Raw genomic sequence first — 19,653 nt, 5'->3', positions numbered from 1 at the left:
CTGTAAAAGGAACATGTCAGGGGGGCGGGGAGCCCTGAATTTCTTGGGATCTACATTGAGCTAGCCTCACTTTTCCCCCAGCACTAGGTTTAGAAGACTCTCTATCCTGTGGAAAGAAAGAAATGCACTAAGTGGGTGAATTTGCAGCCAGGGTCTCACCACTCCCTCTGCACAAACAGGGGCTTATTCAGAAACTTGTGTACAACGTGGATAAAGCCCAAACACATGTATCCACCACATTTTTGTTTCTGTTACCCAAGCAGGGTTAAAAAAAGAAAAAAAAAGTTTTTCTTAGAACCCTGATTTTGCTTTCCTTCTTCCCTCTTGACAAAAAGAAGACTGCATTTGGGCTACTACTCATATCAGATACTTTTCAATGTGTTTGAGAAATTTCAGTATTTAGCTATATGCACAAATGATGAAGTTCTAGAACCTAGGTGAGGTTCGGTGGGCTGAGGTCTGGAGCCGATGACCAAGAAAGAATTCTTGATGACAGCACCCGGGGGCAGGAAGAGCTGCAGCTGCCCCGGGTTGTGAGGGATGGCAGGTTATGTACCCTGCGGTTGGGGGAAGGTGAGGGGAAGGGAGGTGTCAGTGGAGTTTTCATATGCTAAAGAGGGCCTACAAGGTGCCAGGATGTCCCAGGCCTGCCAGAGGCCTTGCCCTTGCCGCTTGATCAATGTTGTCTTTAGACCAGCCATTAACATTTAAGATAGTTGGGAGACTTTTTGGTGGGGTGTCACAATCCTGCTATCAATCGTCTTTGTTAGTGAGATTTAGGACATTTGTAAGCCAAGGGAGACTCCTGTCTAGCAGGATTGTGAGCTCTGCAAGTTAACTATTTGCTTATTGTTCATGGCAGTCAGGGCTGCCTGAGGGATGCTACACATAGGACAGGGGGGGAAGCGGATGGAGGGGGGTGTGCAAGGCGCCAGCTTTTGCTTTGTCTTCAGCCAGCCTCATGCTCCCTCATCACAGACTTCCAAAATTCATCATGTCCTCATTTTTAAAAAAATCAGAAAATCTCATTAATTGAGGCAGATTTTCTACTTTTCAGGGTGACTCATAAATTGTATTTTTAAAAAATTATTGCATGAGCTACAGAGAGATTACATATTATAAATTAGTTTGCACAGTTGGCTTTTGTGAAAAAGACAGTTAAGAAATCCAAAGTACAGGGGCGCCTGGGTGGCTCAGTGGGTTAAAGCCTCTGCCTTCGGCTCGGGTCATGATCCTGGGGTCCTGGGATCGAGCCCGCATCGGGTTCTCTGCTCAGGAGGGGCCTGCTTCCACCTCTCTTTCTCTGCCTGCCTCTCTGCCTACTTGTGATCTCTGTCTGTCAAATAAATAAACAAAATCTTTAAAAAAAAAAAAAAAGAAAGAAAGAAATCCAAAGTACAGCACTTGGCTACAGATAAGGAGCAGGCTGAGAAATTAGGAGGCTCTTTAAGAGAATAGTATTCAACTGGAAAATCTTTTTCATCCCATTAGGGATGATCGGGAGACGAGGAACAAGAAAATACCAAAGCCCGAATTTCGATGAACTTTAATCTAACATGCCAAAAACGAAGACCTAAATTCTAAGAAAACAGTAACAAAAAGATTCCTTGGTCAGGATGGGTTTGTGGAGGATATATTTATTGCTAAAGGCTCTAGGACTATGGGCCCTGAGGAGAAGTATTGAAAAGCAGAAAGAATGAGGATTAAAAAAACAAAAATAAAAATAGAAAAAAAAAATGAAAAACAAAATAAAAAGATAATGACCAGAAGACGCTGGTTTTTCCAAAGGGGCCATCTTAATCCTTAATCCTTCTACCTTAATACTAACCAGGGGCTAGAAAGTGATTGACATGAAGCTCAGTAATTAACAACTCAAATTTTAAGTCAGTGGTGCGGGAGGACAATCCTGAAATAAGATGTGAGAGGAGGCTGTATTGAAAATCCGTTCTGAATCTAAGATAAAAACAAGGAGTTCCCCAGGTGCCTGGGTGGCTTAGTCAGTTAAGCATCTGCGTTTGGCTCAGGCCATGGTCTCAGAGTCCTGGGATCAAGTCCTGTGTCAGGCTCCCTGCTCAGTGGGGAGTCTACTTCTCCCCTCCTCCAGCTCATGTTCCAACCCCCTCTCTCTAATAAATAAATAAACACTTCAAAAAGATAAAAAAATGAAACAAGGAATTCTCTTCATACTGTGGGAGCATGGGGCCACATGGGGAGGAGCTGTTCCATTGTACTTTGACAGGATGGCAAAGTGCTCTGCATTGCAGACACTCTACCATAAATGTGTGTCCCTACGAAGGCTAAACTCAAGGCCTTCACATTGCCTAGAAAGTCTGGGGATCCACAGTTTCAGCTTTTTCAAGAGCATGGCCATTAATTTCATAAGGAAAGATTTAGCTCTATCTTCAATTCTGATGTCCATCCACAGTGTCTTTCAAAAATTAAAAAAAAAATCAATGCCAATAAACAGTATAAGGAGAAAAGAATGGTATGTTCTTTTTTTTTTTTTTAAGGTTTCTAAATTTACCGATCCCTAAGAACGTGTTTGCCTACTGACTGTTAGACTCTGTTTAGTAATAGGATGGGTAGACAGCGTTTATACTGCCCGGGAACACACCAAAAACAGTCTGGCAGCCTGCCATCTGAACCCGCGATGCTGTCAACATGAAGAGTAACAGACACCGGACCCTTAGTAACGGGACGACGGTACCTACCAAACTCCAGGATATACTGATGGGCTTCATCGACGTAGCGAATGAGTTGCTGAAGGAAGCTATAAGCAAATCGTTTCTCAATGGACGGTGTGTCCAATTCCAGGTCTTTGAATCCCCTAGGGTAGCAAAAATAAAATATGGAAATTAGTTCCTACAAAGACTATTGGGAGGTAGTCTTTTTTGCTAAAATGTACATATGGAATATATAAAAAATGGAGAATGATCTAATATCCTTGCAGCTATAGGCAGAAGTGAGATTCAATTTATAAGGAATACTTTGCATCTGATTAAAAAAAAACCTCTAGAGAATAACTCTATTATTATGCCAAAAAAGTCACCTTTAGAGAAACAGAGGGTCATTTTTGTTGAAAATTTGTGCCTAAAAGATGGATGGGATTTCACCTAAGCCGTGAAAGGAACCAATCATGTGGCCAAGAGCCAAGGGCATTAATGTTTCTGATGTGTTTATTTTGGAGATACTAAATAGTAGCTGTAAGGTTCAAACGGATCACAGAATCATTTTCAGCATTAAATCTGATGGCGACAGTTAAAAACTCAGTCTTTGTAACAAGAACACGTAATGGTAGGTATGCTTTTACCTGGATACGGCGTAGCCATTGATCTGCAAGAACTTGAGGATGTCCTGTGCTTTTTCCCTATCCTTGGCCTTCTCTTTGGCTGTCAGCGTATCATAGGGTACCAGCAGGGGATGGTTTCCACCTCCTGAGAGCATGCCCAGACAAGAACATAGCATTGCAATTAGAAAATACTCCAAAACGTGATAGGACCAGGGTACAGAACTTCTGGTATCTTCCTATTAGACACGGAGTATATACAGGTTGTATAAGGCTCTTGCCTTTCCAGTGCCTTTAATGCTCTGATTAATTTAGGAAATCCACTCAAAAAAGGGCTGCACATATGCCTTCTAAGAGGCAATTAAAATATGGACACGAGATATTTGTGGTATCACCTGTCGATGACATGTGCAATCACAGGGGAAGGGAGAAGCAGCCACATTCCCCTCTCCATCCAAATGAGCTCTGGATGTGGAGTGTGTAAACACACCAAAACACACACAGCGTGAGCTAGTGAAATTACAAGGCATGTTTCAAGGGATAGGCTTCACTTCCCACCCCTGAGAGACAGAACAGAAAAAAAAAAATGTCTCAAATATGGAATTTTTAGTACACCTCCCCGAACAAGCAGTACTTTAAAGTCACACATTCCACACAAAACCTATACTTATCTGCTAATTTTAAAGCTAATCTGTCTTAAATACCTCCCAAGAGCAGCATACATACTTGACTAATTAAAAGTTCTGACAAGCATCTAGGTTTCTAGTTTACCTATTTTAGTGAAAAATACAAAAGAGCATTCCTTTTAGATTTAGAAAATATTGAAAATTTTTAAGAATTAATAATGAAAAATGTCTCTATAAAATTACAGATTTTGTAAAAGTCTTTGTAAGGTTTATGAACGTTTCAGAAATCGCAGGGTAATTCCAGATACAAAGATCTGACGAGTGGTGTGCCCCAGATATAACATTGATAAAACACATAAGGGAATGTATTTTCAATGGGATGCTGAAATTTCCCGAAACCAAGCTGCTAATGGGAACTCCAGAAAAAAATACTTAAATATTTGGCTTGAATTGTGAGGACAACGTGAAGCCTATTAGATCAGCGTCCAATATGATGTGGCCAGAAGCCACTTAAACAATCATAAACAATGAATCTGCCCGACACATGAAAGAAGCCATCAAAACCGCAAAGGAGAACGTGCCATGGAATCACGCGCTGAGCCTTGTCACCACTAGGTGGCAGTATAGGATCATAAATGCAAAGGGACCGGCCTCAGCTAAATAAGGAACACTACATACATTAAGGATCTGTCATTCATTTTATAGTTTGGTAGGAACAGTATTGACTATAATGCAATTGTCAGAAAACAACAGAAACCAGCATTCGGTGAACAGCAAGAAGGACACAGAATATGTTATTAAGCACACTGAGAACAGATTTGACTTCTACTGTAATCAAAAATGTAATGGGATGTTTTACGGAAAAAAATGTATAAATCAAGCATCTAATTCGATCATCCTGCAATCATCTCCTATTTTGAACTCCACTAATTCACTTAGTCCTTTATTCCCAGAAAATTATATTAATTTGGCAACCACAATGATTTGGGGGTCAGATACCTATACCAGATACTCAAGGAGGGAGAGGGAGAGGGTAGGAGAGAAAATAAAAAGCCCCGGATGGGTTGGAAACTATAGTGCGCAGCTGCTGAGTGGATTTTTTTTAGGTGTCTAGGTGTATGACAGATCGTAAATGACCTTCTGTTTCTAGCTGCCTCCTTGTTCCTGACTTCCTGTGCTCGCCAGTTCTCTCCTCCGTCCTTCCCCTCCCGCCCCCCCCCCCCCCAGGCACGAAGACATAGGGACCAAGACAGGCACCTCCTCCGTGCCAACCCAGATCTCGGAAGAGAAGCAGCACGGTCAGGATACAGGTTGGGGTCAATGTCCCCAGAGGAGGGAACAAATTTGAGAAAAGACTCAAGTCATTTCTTTCCTAAAGCTGTTCACAGCATCCGCTTATCTTCTTCCTCAAGCCTCATCTCTCACCTTTGTTATTCTTAACAACTTAAAGTCAAGACCCAGCACTGTATATTCTAACACCTTTTCTCCTGGTTTTGCTGTTTTGGTCCTCAACCACTCACTTTCTCCTTCAAAGGGGGAGGATTACAAGGAGTAAGAAGAATGATTAAAGGTTCTGCGGACTCGTATCACCACCCTGCCCCGTAGCCTGGCGCACCCAGGCCTGTCTCCCAGCCATGCAGTCTGAATCTGGACCAGTGCCAGCTGCCCGCTGCGATCTGGGTGTCTCGCTTCCAGGTGGACTGCTTTCAAAACTCCACTGACTGTGGGATCCCTAAGAGCTGCCTCAGAAACTGACGAAGCCGTAGTGATTGAAAGCTACTTGGGAAAAAAAGAGAACATATTTTTTTCATGTCATCTGCCCGCATGAAAAATAGGAATTTTGTTGACTAGTCACTTGGATGATGTCTCTTCAAGAATCCCACTAAGCAAAACTCTGTGCCGCTGTGAATCAGCCGTCCATCCATCCATCCATCTGTCAGCCAACCAAACGTCTGGCCATTCATTTAACAAAAATTCATGGAAGGCTTCTAGAAAAACAGGCCCAGCAGGCAATTGTGGTGTAAGGAATCCTCTCTGTTCATTTCCATGACTGATTCTAATTTGTGCTACTCTGTTCTCTACTGTTTGATGCCTGGTCCCAACCTGCAACATCACCTAGTTTTAGCCCTGAAATACCCTGCCCTTCAAAACTCTCTCCCATATATTTTTATTTATGCCAATAAGTAAGAGACAGAATTTCTGATGCCTAGAACTGTACAGTAAATATGACAAAAGTAACATAATTTGTGGTCCTGACCTGGAGATAGTTACATTCTCTGTGAGGGAAAGAAATCCATGTAGGAAGTAGTGAGAGGTGTGCACGTGCACACACACACACAAACATGTTCGCAGACCAATACAGAATAAATAACGATGAGAGAGATCATCAGTGTAGGGTACACTAAATTGAAGAAATTATTTCTGCAAATAAATTAAGAGAAGACTTGAGAAAATGATTAAGAATATTTAGTCACTTTAGTATTTAAGAAAAACAGCAGAAAAGGAAAGCAAAAGCATGTAAGGGACAAGAGCATGACTGTACTGGGACCACCAGAGGGGGTGACTGGAAGCGGGAAGGCATGACGTGAGAAAAACATCTGAGTTAGGGATAGAAGTCAGGGAGCGAGGTCTAAGAAATACACAGAATACCTCGAATGTTAGAATGAGAACCGGTATCTGCAAGCTAACACGGGCCTGAAAGAGCCATCGGAATTCTGAGACATGAAGAAAGGTGCACTCGCAGTTAGGTAATTACGGAATTTCCACCCAAAACTGTTACAGGCGTGTTTGAACTAGTCTAAGAAAACAAATGGATAATAAGTTCTCATTCTAAAAAGACTGTTCCATCCAATTCAGAGACGCACATAGTCGCACTCTGATTCGTTTTTAATCAGGATTTTTAGAAAATATTACCTTTGGATTCCAGCTCCATTTTCTTTTTCTTTGCCCATATATTGTGGTAGTTTTCAGCCATCATTTCTGCCATAGCCTTAAGTGAGCAAAATATTTAGCAAATAAGTTACAGTTTAAGGAGTAGAAATAGAGAAATTTGCTTGCCAATAGGTAATATTATAACATACTTTAAATTAATAAATCATAGTGTGTCAGTGCTAAAATACCTTTAAAAGATCATTGAGCACAACTCTTTTTTTAAAGATTTTTTTAAAAAGATTTTATTCATTTATTTGACAGAGAGACAGAAAGAGAGGGAATACAAGCAGGGGGAGTGGGAAAGGGAGAAGCAGGGAGCCCCATGTGGGGCTCGATCCCAGAACCCTGGGATCATGACCTGAGTCAAAAGCAGACCCTTAAGGACTGAGCCAGCCAGGCACCCTGAATACAACTCCTACTTGGAATCTGAATCCCAAATAATTCCAGCCTGTGAAATCATGCAGCAGTAAACATCAGAGGTGATCTGATGGGACTGATTCTTGTTATTTGTAATATTCAAGGACACAGGTTTTATTAATCAAATAATGAAATTTCAAATTAGCTGCGAACTCTAACAAAAAAAATCTATATATTTGCATGTTCTTACTGTAATCTCCAAAGCTTTAAAAGACCATCTAAACTTTATTAAACAGGGAATGCAAAGAACCTAGAGGGACATTCTAGATTCCACATCTGTCCCAAACTTGGGGAGAGATCAGAGACCTTAGACAAACCACATTAACCTTTCTGTGGACTTTTTTTTTTTAATTTATTTGAGAGAGTGAGAGAGAGAGAATGTGTGTGCACAGGGGGAGGGGCATAGGAAAAGAATCTCAAGCAGACTCCCACTTGAGTGGGGAGACCAACACAGGGCTCGATCTCACAACTATGAGACCATGACCTGAGCTAAATTCAAAAGTCAGACACGTTAACTGACTACGGAGCCACAGAGGCTCCCTGGGCTGTGGCCTTTTGCTTATCAAAATCTTACCTTATCTAAAATCTTATCTCAATATTATCAAAAGATAAGATTGCCTCTAACATTCTCTCATCTCCTTTTGATTTTCAAGTTCACTATCTCATTTTAAGATCTCCATCCATACAGGAGCAAAGACAGAGGGCAAGCCAAACCATTTAACATAATTAATATGACCTACTACATAGGGGTTCTCTTTATGTATTTATTTCTCTTGGATCAATACTAACGACGCCAATACTGTTGTTTGATCATCATATGGACCTGTTGACTTCTGATACAAGACAACACATTTTCTTTTACTCAAATCAACCATTTCAAAGTAGGCTCCTTAGAGACCAAGGAGAACAGATACAACTATGGACGGAGCAGGCAGAACGCCCCCAGTTTCCTTGGATAAATGACTTAGAATATATATTCTTTAACTGAGGTTACCCTTAAGCAGAGCATAACTAATTCTTGATTTATTCTCTTCTCACACACTACTTCATTATAGTGGGATTTTTTAAAATAGCCATTATCTTTAAGGAAAATATGTTATCTAGAAGAAACATCCTAGAAAAAGTTGTATCAACTTTAAAAGCAATTAAGGTCCATAATTTTCAATTTCACAGACCCTTTATATGATCACCACATTCAAATAATTCATGTGGAAAATACAGGCAGGAAAGCGTCACAGTCTGCTTTTTAAAAATGATTCTTTTAAAAGTCCGTAACACTTACGTGCAGGTCTCGGGACAGTGTGACGTTGCTCATATCAATGGCTCGAGGACTATACCCGTGTGCAGCATCCACAGAAACCTAGATGAGTGACCAAAAATGGAGCCTAATTAAAAAGCCCAGTGGAGACTTAAGACAAATGTCAGAAATACAGGACAAATAAACTTCTACACGTCACGTTGCATCAGATGAAACCGGCAAGTATCACAAACGTATCTAGCAAATTAAATGATGTTTGGGTGTCTGATCGTTTCAATTGATGACTGAATAATATATCCCAACATCTCAGGGACTGCCAGTCCCAAAAGCTAATGATCAGAATTCCACAAATTGTGCAAAGAATCCAATATTCTGAAGCATTACCTTCATCAAAGGATCCCCTGTATTCTTCGGTTTCTTACAGATTCAAATCAGCTGCATAAAATTTATTCTTCCTCATGCAAACAGTAATTAATCAAAGAAGGCAATACTTACAAATGTTTCAGTGGGCCAAAGGTTAAGACAAAATACAGCCAACTCTTTAATTTTAAAAGTACTTCATACATGGTCAATGATTAACCAAGGTATCCCCAATAACAAGGAAACTTAATTTCTGAATTTTGGCATTTTTAAAACGAAAAATACCTTGTCATCAACTGTAAGACTTCTCATACTGCCCTATGCTTTTTTTTTTTTTTTAAAGATTTATTTATTTGAGATGTGGGTGGCAGTGAGGGCAGAGGGAGAGGGAAAAGCAGCCTTCCTACTGAGCAGGGGGCCCAACATAGGGCTCAATCCCAGGATCCTGGGACAATGACCTGAGCTGAAGGCAGGCGTTTGACAAAAGAGCCCCCCAGGTGCCGTACCCCCCACCCCTCACCCATCTCAAGGTCTTTAACTTTGATCATACTGGCAAAGCCCAAGTAAAGCAGTATTTTCAGATTCCAGCAACTGGGGATCATCTTTGGAAACCATATTCCGCCTAACACAACATCTATAATCAAATTATTGTTCTGTCCTTGTCATCTCCAAGTGCTGCTGTGTTCCCTACCTTACTCAAATTAACTACCCTCCTGACAGGCCAGTCTGGATCCATGGCGATCACCTTGAGTACTCCTCCCCATCCACAATCCTCTATCAGACAGTCACAGAATTCTGTCTCTTCTACTTCAAAAATATCTCCAGTATATATCCATTTCCCTTCATTCCCACTATCTTTGCTCTAATTCAGACATTTGATACTTCTGTTCTGTTTCGTGGCATGTCTACAATACCCTTCCCAAGGAATCGGCCTTTCTGTCTTCAGTCTCCCCCTTCTCTGATTCATTCCCCATTCTGCTGTCAGAACTGTATTTTCAAAATGTTTGTCACTCTCTAAATTTGCTATACAGGAAACATCTGTGGGCATGGACAGTCTTCCTTGTCTTAGTATTCCCTGCAGCACCAAACCCTACTTCATTGGCTCCAGGATGATAAAATAATTCCTAATCTCACAGATACTGTAGCACATGTCTACCTTTTTTTTTTTTTTAACAAGATTTTATTTATTTGACAGACAAATCACAAGTAGACCGAGAGGCAGGCAGAAGCAGGGGTTGGGGTGTGCAGGCTCCCTGCTGAGCAGAGAGCCCCATGTGGGGCTCAATTCCAGGACCCTGAGATCATGACCTAAGCCAAAGGCAGAGGCTTTAACCCACCGAGCCACCCAAGTGCCCCAGCAAATGTCTATCTTAAAACTGATAAAAAACAGAATTAGACATGAGCAGTGGATTCGCCAGTACAGTTCTTACCTGACTTGTCTGAGAAATGCGACGCGTCCGATTGTAGAGGGCCATGCTGTCTCCCTCCCTCGTTCTCTCAATCCTCCAACCCCACGCCAGCATGGTTTTTAAAGACTCTTTGATCGGCCAGCGATAAATTTCTTTTTCCTAGCGACAAAAACAAAGAGGGGAATAAAGGGTGTGGGCATGATGAATCCTAATGAAAATAAAAAAATCTGAAATAGGCTGCCTCTCCTTATAAAAAAAAAAAAAGATGGACATTGTTTATTTAAAAAAGAAAAGGTAAAATAAAATTTCAGAAAAGCAGAGTGTGAGTAGAAATGTACTTTGACCAAGACCCCTAAGAGGGATATCAGCTTAAAACTGCATGGAGGTTAATTTCCTTTAGTTTCCCTGCTTGTGATACTTTGTATAGAAACTAAAAAGGAGAAGCAGTGCCAGATTATATGCTATATATGTCAAGGCTTTTCTGAATAAACACCTGAATAAACAGATAAGACTAACTTTCCCTCCATAAGCACCAAGCTACAAAGTTCTGTATTTGTCAAGATACTGTGTCCCCACAGTAGAAAAATACATGAAAACGTATAAATAATAATCATCGTAGATTACTTCATTATCCCTCATCAAGATACTCCTAAGCATGATAAGAGTATTTTCCAGAGTCCTTAAAAATATGGGGTAAGGATAAAAATTTAAAAAGGACTGAAAAATACTAAGGAGATTAATATACTGATAGAATTAAATACTGATAGAAAATACAGTTAAATACTGACAGAAAATGAGAATAGAGAAGACAAGAGACAAAAGATAAAAAATGGGACCTTTAAATAAAGGGTTTTTTAAAAGTGTATACAATAAGACATTTAATAAGAAATTACATAATAAAAATTTCAAAATAAATTGTAACTATATAACCACACACACAAAAAAAAGCTCTCACCTTTTCGGATAATAGTTTATATGGCTTCATTAATGGTTGAACTTTAGACGAGTCTGAATATATTTCTCCATAAATCCATCCATTTGCCAACTTAAAAAATCATCAAAATTATTTTACATGGATTAGTTGGGGAGAGTGTAGGTGTGCATGTGTTTAAATACATTTGGTAAAATAAATCTAAATAAACCAAGACATTAGGCTCTGAATCCCACCCAGCATAAGTTAATATAAAGAGTTCCACCCTGACCAGTATTATTTTTGAGTAATCACTGAGAGTAATTCTGGTCACCCAGAGATCCAACATACCCAGTCTTCCTTAAACAGACCCAGGTCTGACTGGGTCATAAGCATTCCCCCCACAGGCAGTCTACGGGGTACCTGGCCCCCACGATAGTGATTCTGCCACATTGTGGGAACCTCCATCTAAAATTTTCTTTTCATTATTTTTTAAATGCTTTTTTGAAACGCTCATTTTTAGAGGAAAACTGGATGATTCTGCTTTATGGAGAAGTCGTTCTGAATAATGCTGCCTGTTTGTCCGCTCCAGTACTCAGCAATCTCTTAACACGTTTGTTCCACATTATTTTGCTCACATATGTATTCTGTATCCATCTCCACTTCCCTAGCTCCTCTCCTGCCCACCTACGGATTCCGAGGAACCGAACTGGAATCCCTCAGGACAGCCTCCCGGACACTTCCTCTCCATCACCACCAGCTCAGGACCCAACAAGGTCTTTATGGAAAACAGAACTTAACTCCTACAGACTCACCTCAGAAGTAAACCTACTGAACAAAGATTCACAAATTTATCAAACCAGAAAGAGGGTTTCTCAGGAGGAGACCGACTGGCTGAGGCAAGACATGAAATTGATAGACATCTAGCCGGTAACACGGAGCTGCCCTACACACACAAACGCTGCAGAACCCGTCCTGTTTGACCTTCACTCCGCCAGCAGCACATGCTTATCTCAGATTCCTGGGTCCTCAGCTCAATTTCTCCGACAAAAATTCACAGCCATCATCTCTCAAATGTAACCAGGCTCACCACAGTGTGAACACTCGGCCACAAGCTTTGAGAGAATTTCATGGTGGTGCGACATGTGGTACTTAGCTCATTTGCTTGCACCATTTTTTTTTTTTTTGACAAAACAGAGATGTCTTCTGGCTATGTAATTTATTCTTAGTGACCTGCAGATCTCCTCAGTAGTAAGACACACAACAGAGGAGTAGAAGGTGTAAAAAATCTCTCGATTTCAATTAATAATTTTCAAGGTTTTAGCTAACATAAAATTATATATAAAGTTTCTTCAAAAAGATTTCTGAGCCAGAGTCACCTTTTCTGATAATAGTTTAAATTGTTTCATTAAGGGGTGCCTGGGTGGCTCAGTGGGTTAAGCCTCTGCCTTCAGCTCAGGTCATGATCCCAGGGTCCTGGGATTGAGCCCCACATCGGGCTCTCTGCTCAGCTGGGAGCCTGCTTCCTCCTCTCTTTCTGCCTGCTTCTCTACCTACTTGTGATCTCTCTCTGTCAAATAAATAAATAAAATCTTAAAAAAAGTGGTTTCATTAATGTTTGAACTTCAGACGAGTCTGAATATATTTCTCCATAAATCCATCTGTCATGATTATTATTTGTACTTAGGATTACTTTATATTCCCACAAACAATATGTGTTTAGAAACTAGATTTATGACTTCACAAAACTTTAATTCCTAAAACTGTGTGTCTTATGAAAAAATTCTTTTTTTTTTTTTTAAAGATTTTATTTAATTATTGGAGAGTGGGGGGAGGGACAGAATCCTCAAGCAGACTCCTATCAGAGCAAAGAGCCAGACTCAGGGCTTGAACCCACGACCCTGAGATCCTAATGGGAGCTGAAACCAAGAGTCTGTTGCTCAACTAACTGAGCCACCCAGGCACCCCCTTATGAACAAATATCCTTATTCATAGGTGTATTACACACAGGTTAATGGCAGAACTAAATACTGCATCAAGTAAATCATAATTAAATGTTCTTTCCCAATCTAGACACAGCTTTCACTTTAAAGTGGGAAGCGATCCCCGTCAGAAATATCTGAACGGTGACCCATCATTGGGTATACTCAGTCCTGAGTTCGAATGTGATACTCTGACTTTTACCTTGTCCATTGACCATCTGTCATGAGAATGTTCTGCGTACTTGTTAATGAAGTATTCCAGCTTTTCGGGGATTGTAATACTATGAGAAAAACAAAGAAAAGAGAACTTGATTTTTTTTATAGGATTTACAGGAAACCATACCAATAATTTACTCACAACTTATGACTGCATAATCCCACTGGATGCACAACTCTTAAAAAATCATCTTAACAAGGTATTACTTTTCCATAGTGTAGGAACAAAGTTAAACTCAAGCTGTAATGTTCTCTCTGCTCATCTTAAATGAATTCAAACATTATGGCTCAACGTTGTTATATATGATAAAAATTATATATAATATAAATGAAAATAATTAAAATATTTTCAAAGATAAGGACAATAGATTATACCAAAAAAATTTTTAAACCTGAATCAAGATATGGTTAGACTTAATGAGCTTAAAGACATACTTCTCTTCCACATTCATTCTCTGATGCTATTCTCCCTTTTTGACTTAAGCCTCATCTACAACAACTGTAAGTAGGTAAAAGATGGCTGAAATCTGGTTACATTTTTTTAAATGTACTAAAAGTCTAAATGAAGTCATACATCTAGTGATATGTTAATGATTTTCCATTTCATGGTCTACATATAACATTCAAACTGTTCTTAAAACGGACTATCGTGAAAAGCTATTCATGCTTTGTGATAACACTTATTTTTGATTCCTTTCATATCTAATTCATATTTGATCTCTTGAACAGATGTTGAGTGCATGTAGGTGATAACCAAGTTTGATGGTAAATATGGGACTTTGGAATATTAAATATACTGACAAATGGGAAATTATATACATATAATTCCATTCATTCACACAATTAACTTACTAACACAATTACCATTGAGAACTGAATTCTAAAAAAAAAAAAAGACTAGCATAATGATACGGTTTATTGTTCTTTCTTAACAACGTTATCAGTCAGTAACTACAGGACACAGACATATTTAAGAAATAATATATAAAAATCACAAAGATGTAGAAATGATTGATATCAGTAAGTAAACCTAATCTGGTAAGAATTCCCCAAAGAGACAAGCCTAGGCAAATGAATACACATGCCCAATGGTTGTTAATTAATTAGAGTTAATTAATCAACACCAAGACCATGACATGCTCTGATGTTATTTTAAAATCCTGGATTATACTGTATGTTAGCAAACCACAAACTTACCCATGTAGGAACTGAACATGTGATAGTCTGATTTACTTACATCGAAGAGATACAAAGGATCAATCACATAAGCCAAATACTGGGGGGGGGCAGAGTCTTTTCTCACAGGACTGTCATCAAATACCAAACATGCAAATGTAAGGCATTATCCAACTAATGGCATACCACTCGGGTTGAAATTTTGATCTGTAATGGAAGCTAAACCAGCTGGGGGCTGCCCAGAAGCCTAAAAGTTGAACTCCCAAGCAAATTCAGATGCTGTGGACATAGCTACCAAGTGACTACCTTGCTAACCACTGATGGTGCAGGGTCACCATGCTATCGATAAGATAATGTAGCATGAAGAGTCAGCTTTCCTCCCCAATGGGAAACCATGGTCCTACTCAAAGACAGTAACAACAGAAATGCTGAGACTCCCAGACACCTGAGAATCCCACTTGCGAAATGATTTACATAACTAAGTACAAGTAAGAATGTTGATAATGTTAAGTAACATTTTATCTGTGGCTAAGGGTATTGCACTACAGTCTAACTGCATGCTCAATTTTCCACCAATATTCTCATTTGATATTCCCTGGAATCCCATACTTTGCTTTATGATGTTGAACATCAGCTTCTGCCCCTGGGCTCTGCTGAGATGTAGTGATGGTGGAGTGACGTCCCACAGCTCACAGGAACAGATTGGTCCTGCATGCTGGTATCACCCCCAGTCAGAGATGATAGACAGAGGTTGGCTGCAATTATTAATAAACATTTAGGGTCAATTTTCAACTCAAGATAGAGCCGATGGGCTTTCTTGATTCTCATCACTGTAGGTATTACCATGTGGTTATATACAGAGAACCTAGGTTCTGATGAGTCTCCTACAAGACACATCTTGTCTACTTCTGATATTTGGGTAATCATTATTATTACGACTATCATTTCGTCAAGTAAAGGGACCCCTATCAAAAGGATACCAATTCAAAGGGGGCATGGATTAGAGAAAGTTCACTTTAGTACCTTATTCAATTTCAGACTTCACACATCATTTACAATAAAAATCTGCTGCAATAGAAAGAGTCCATACTTTGAGGTATCAACAGGTTGTGGGTTAAAGTTCCCTTCAGAATCCATTGATGACTGTTTTTCCATCATACTGACATAATTTGACTCCATGTAGTCTGGGGGCAAAGCTCCCGCAACTGCACTCAGGCAAGGCAGTGCCAGTTTGAAAAGTTCTTGTTCATATTTCTGGGAAGAAACAGAGGATCAAAACAAACCAACAAACAAAAACAAAACACACACACACACAAAAGACAAGACAAAACAGAACAAAGAAAGAACACAAAAAATTCTGTATTACTATTGAGCACAAGTTGTCAAAATGGTTGCTGTGGCTGGCAAGATATTTTATTTTATTTTTTAAAAAGATTTTATTTATTTATTTGATAGAGATCACAAGTAGGCAGAGAGGCAGGCGGGGGGGGAAGCAGGCTCCCTGCTGAGCAGAGAGCCCAATGCAGGGCCGATCCTAGGACCTTGAGGTCATGACCTGAGCTGAAGGCAGAGGCTTAACCCACTAAGCAACCCAGGCGTCCCTGGCAAGATATTTTAAGCGAAAATCAGAATGACCCTAGGCTAACTTAACTCCCTTACAGAATTCTTCCTCTAGCAAATGGGAAATACAGCCTGAAATCCCACCAAATAGGAGAGAGGCTGAAGTCAGACAGACTGCCATTATCATTTAAGAAGAAAATCTTGGCTTCTCCAAGAGTGGTTCTCCAATACTTTATGAAATCAATCTGAATGTTCTAAATGTATAACATGTCTTGATGACATAAACATAATTTCAGTCAATTGCATAATTATAGAATATTGCTACACCATATTATAAAAACTACATAAAGGGACATTCCGGAGAGTAAAAAATTTTAACCAATAAAAATAAAATGCTAAACTGAGAAAGAAATTCTATTGGGAGTATGCACAAACAAAATTTCTGGGGAGTATTATTTGCACATTAATTACATAACTGATTAAATTTATATTTCTGATTTTTAAAATAAAAAATTATTTAAAAATTACCTCACTTTGAATGTTCAGTTTTAAATTAATGATCTGAGTCCTTCTAAAACTGCCTTCTAGGTATTATTTTAAAAAGGACTCTCAGTTCCCAAAGGCAATTCAGTGACATAAAATACCAAGACGGGGGCACCTGGGTGGCTCAGTGGGTTAAGCCGCTGCCTTCGGCTCAGGTCATGATCTCAGGGTCCTGGGATCGAGTCCCATGTCGGGCTCTCTGCTCAGCAGGGAGCCTGCTTCCCTTTCTCTCTCTGCCTGCCTCTCCATCTACTTGTGATTTCTCTCTGTCAAATAAATAAATAAAATCTTAAAAAAAAAATATCAAGACGTAGCTTCCAACTGTAATCACGGGTGAACTTCACTCTAGGACTTAGCAAACTTCTGGGTATCTTGCTCCACTTGTCTAATATTGTGTATCCAGGAATTCAAACTGATTGGGATTAACAATTTAAGCAGAAGCATACAAAGCAGACTCTTCTGATTTTCCCTGAAGAACAATCCCCACCCCAGCCTTGTAAAAATACATCAACTATTCCTTATAAATCTGCCAACTATTATAGGATATCACATATAGAAAGCAACACAGAGTGACTTAAATCTCCATAGCAGCAAAGCAGGAAAAGCCACTAAGGCCACTGGAATATTACAATTCCATGAGATTGCGTTTGTTTATATTTGATCAGATTTCTTCATGGTTTTAAGATCCGGTGACCAGGGAGGGGTTGAGTCCAGGTAAGTGGAAACTTAACCAAATTACGTGCGTAATTTCCCGAAATGCTTAGCCATTTTAAGTTCGGAAAGTGTTATGATCACAAGGAACAGGTTACCATAACGATTACTAAAATCAAATGTAAATGGCACAGGTTACCATAATGATTACTAAAATCAAATTTAAATGGCATTCTCAACATTTGTTAGACATTGAAAAAAAAAAAGAAAAGACTAAGCTTTAATAAGATAATATTTCACTAGGAATATTTATAGCTTTTATACATGACTGCATCACACAAAATCCATAAAATCTTAAATCACCTTTTGAGACAGGGCGTCAAAGATGCCCCAAAACAGCTTTCTTGATAAATGAAGCTCTTCTTCAGAGGCAGCTCCAAAGTTCCCCCACCCTCCAGGCAAACAGTAATACTTCCAGCATCTTTCATAATGATTTGTCAGCAGCTAGGTGAGAAAACAATTATAAATGCAATGAGTGAAAGATACCTTTTACATTTTTCCCATTTCCATTTGACATTCAGATGCCACGTAATAAGGTCAACTGAAACAAAACTGCTCAATCTCCTGTGAAAATTCTTCTGGAGAACACTATTTATTACCTTATATATGATGCCTGTTTAAAATTTAACACTGAGCACAGTATGAAGACCCAATGCCCGATGTAACTCCTACGTGCATCTTGGACAGCATTCTTTATGAGGCTGGTAGGGATGTATCCCTGGGTCCTATACTTGTGGCTATCATTTGCTTGGTTTTGTGAATCACGATCCTTTGGATAAGCACGTGTGCTTAATGAAAGGACTGATGTCAGGATGACCCAGAGGCTCAAGAGAGTATCTCTATGACGCAGCAGCTGAAATGTACATTAAAAGGGAAATCTACCTCTGGGCAGTTCTGCTTCCTTTTTGCCAATCCTTAATCACCACACTTTAAGCTTTGCTCCAGAAATTCCACCTCTCAGTAAACTTGCCAAACTTCTCCATTTCAGTAATGTCTTTACCTATCTTTCTTCGGTAGTTATTTACCTATATTTTATTTTATAAATAAAATATAAAATATTTATTTTATTTTACCTAAATTTTATTTTACCCATATTTCTTTGGTGGTTATGCAATTTATTATCTTGCCAAGTGTCTGTGTTCATCTTCCATTTTCGTCTGTGCGCGTTTGGTTTGTTTCGGACTACACTGTAAGTTTAAAGGCAAGGATAGAATCTTCTAATTTTGTAGTTCTTCAGCAATTCATTTTTGATCTTTAAACTAACAAACATGCACGACCACTTGAATTAATAAAATGATCTGTACGCATCAACTATGCATTTTTGGACTCTCTTTTCTGTCACGAAGGAGGAAAACAGATCGAAAAGGACAGATGTTATTAAAACAAACTACATCTCTTACTAGAGAAATACTTCCAGATTGGTCTTCCTCTCCATTACAAACCACACACATACACACACGTGCACACATACACATGATTTAGAAATCTCAAATGATGAAACAGTGATATTGAGTGTGTTTGGATTAGCTTGGAAATATCTACAACTTGAAAGAATTTATCACATAAAGTAATACTATCTCTTTTTTCAGCTCATCTGTATGAGGAAAATTTTGTATGAGAAAGCTCTTCCAGAAGATGAAAACTGTAAAAATGGGATTTTCAGTAAGAATACCATTTATTCTGCCTCATTCATTAATCTAAATTTGCTAAACCAAAATGAATTTTTCAGGGAGAAAGACCATATCTGCCAGATGTCTAGGGGTGCTGAGAGTTAACAGCTCAAAAAATTGACTCATTTTTTATCTCAAACTTCTTTTTGCCAGCACTGTTACTGGGTGGCCATGAGGAAAATGAGGTTTACCAGATGCCTGTGCAGAAAGGCTCCCCATAGAACAGTCATTACATGTTCTATGACCTCCATCCCCAGACCATGCTATTAGATGTATTAGGACACACCAAATATTTTAATCCTCAATCTGCATTGTGATATTAGATGAGGGAAAAATATTCTCAGGTCAGTAAGACAGTATGAGACTTGATCATTCATGAACAGAATAATGAAGGACAGGGAAAATGTCTAATTCTTCTATACTCAGTGACAAACTGTGAACAGCATAGATAGAGGTTATCTTTGAACCCTATGACATAATATTTGGAAACTGCCATGTGATTACCAACTTAGAAAATGAGTGTTTTAGACAGCCTGCTCTTTATCCCCAGAGGCTGCTAATATTTCAGGCCATACCTACTACATGTTTCCCACCCTTA

At 39.2% G+C, this 19,653-nt stretch overlaps 1 protein-coding gene across 7 annotated transcripts in view; it reads right to left on the bottom strand.

The window, feature by feature from the left end:
• RYR2 (ryanodine receptor 2) overlaps positions 1-19,653 on the bottom strand; it is a 738,653-nt gene that overhangs the window by 157,181 nt on the left and 561,819 nt on the right. For all 7 annotated transcript variants that reach the window (XM_045087357.1, XM_045087359.1, XM_045087360.1 and 4 more), the window contains 9 exons: positions 17,689-17,829; positions 15,662-15,825; positions 13,382-13,460; positions 11,243-11,332; positions 10,309-10,446; positions 8,543-8,620; positions 6,826-6,901; positions 3,311-3,434; positions 2,712-2,827 (listed from right to left, as the gene is read on the bottom strand). In XM_045087357.1, coding sequence (XP_044943292.1) covers positions 2,712-2,827; positions 3,311-3,434; positions 6,826-6,901; positions 8,543-8,620; positions 10,309-10,446; positions 11,243-11,332; positions 13,382-13,460; positions 15,662-15,825; positions 17,689-17,829 — 1,006 coding nt within the window. The remainder of the gene's footprint in view (positions 1-2,711; positions 2,828-3,310; positions 3,435-6,825; positions 6,902-8,542; positions 8,621-10,308; positions 10,447-11,242; positions 11,333-13,381; positions 13,461-15,661; positions 15,826-17,688; positions 17,830-19,653) is intronic.

This window comes from Mustela putorius, unplaced genomic scaffold (assembly GCF_011764305.1).
Source record: "Mustela putorius furo isolate JIRA1106 unplaced genomic scaffold, ASM1176430v1.1 tig00001118_pilon_pilon_pilon, whole genome shotgun sequence".
Classification (NCBI taxonomy): Eukaryota; Metazoa; Chordata; class Mammalia; order Carnivora; family Mustelidae; genus Mustela; species Mustela putorius.
Note: the sequence above shows the minus strand (reverse complement) of the source record. Positions and strands in the feature narration are given on the sequence as shown.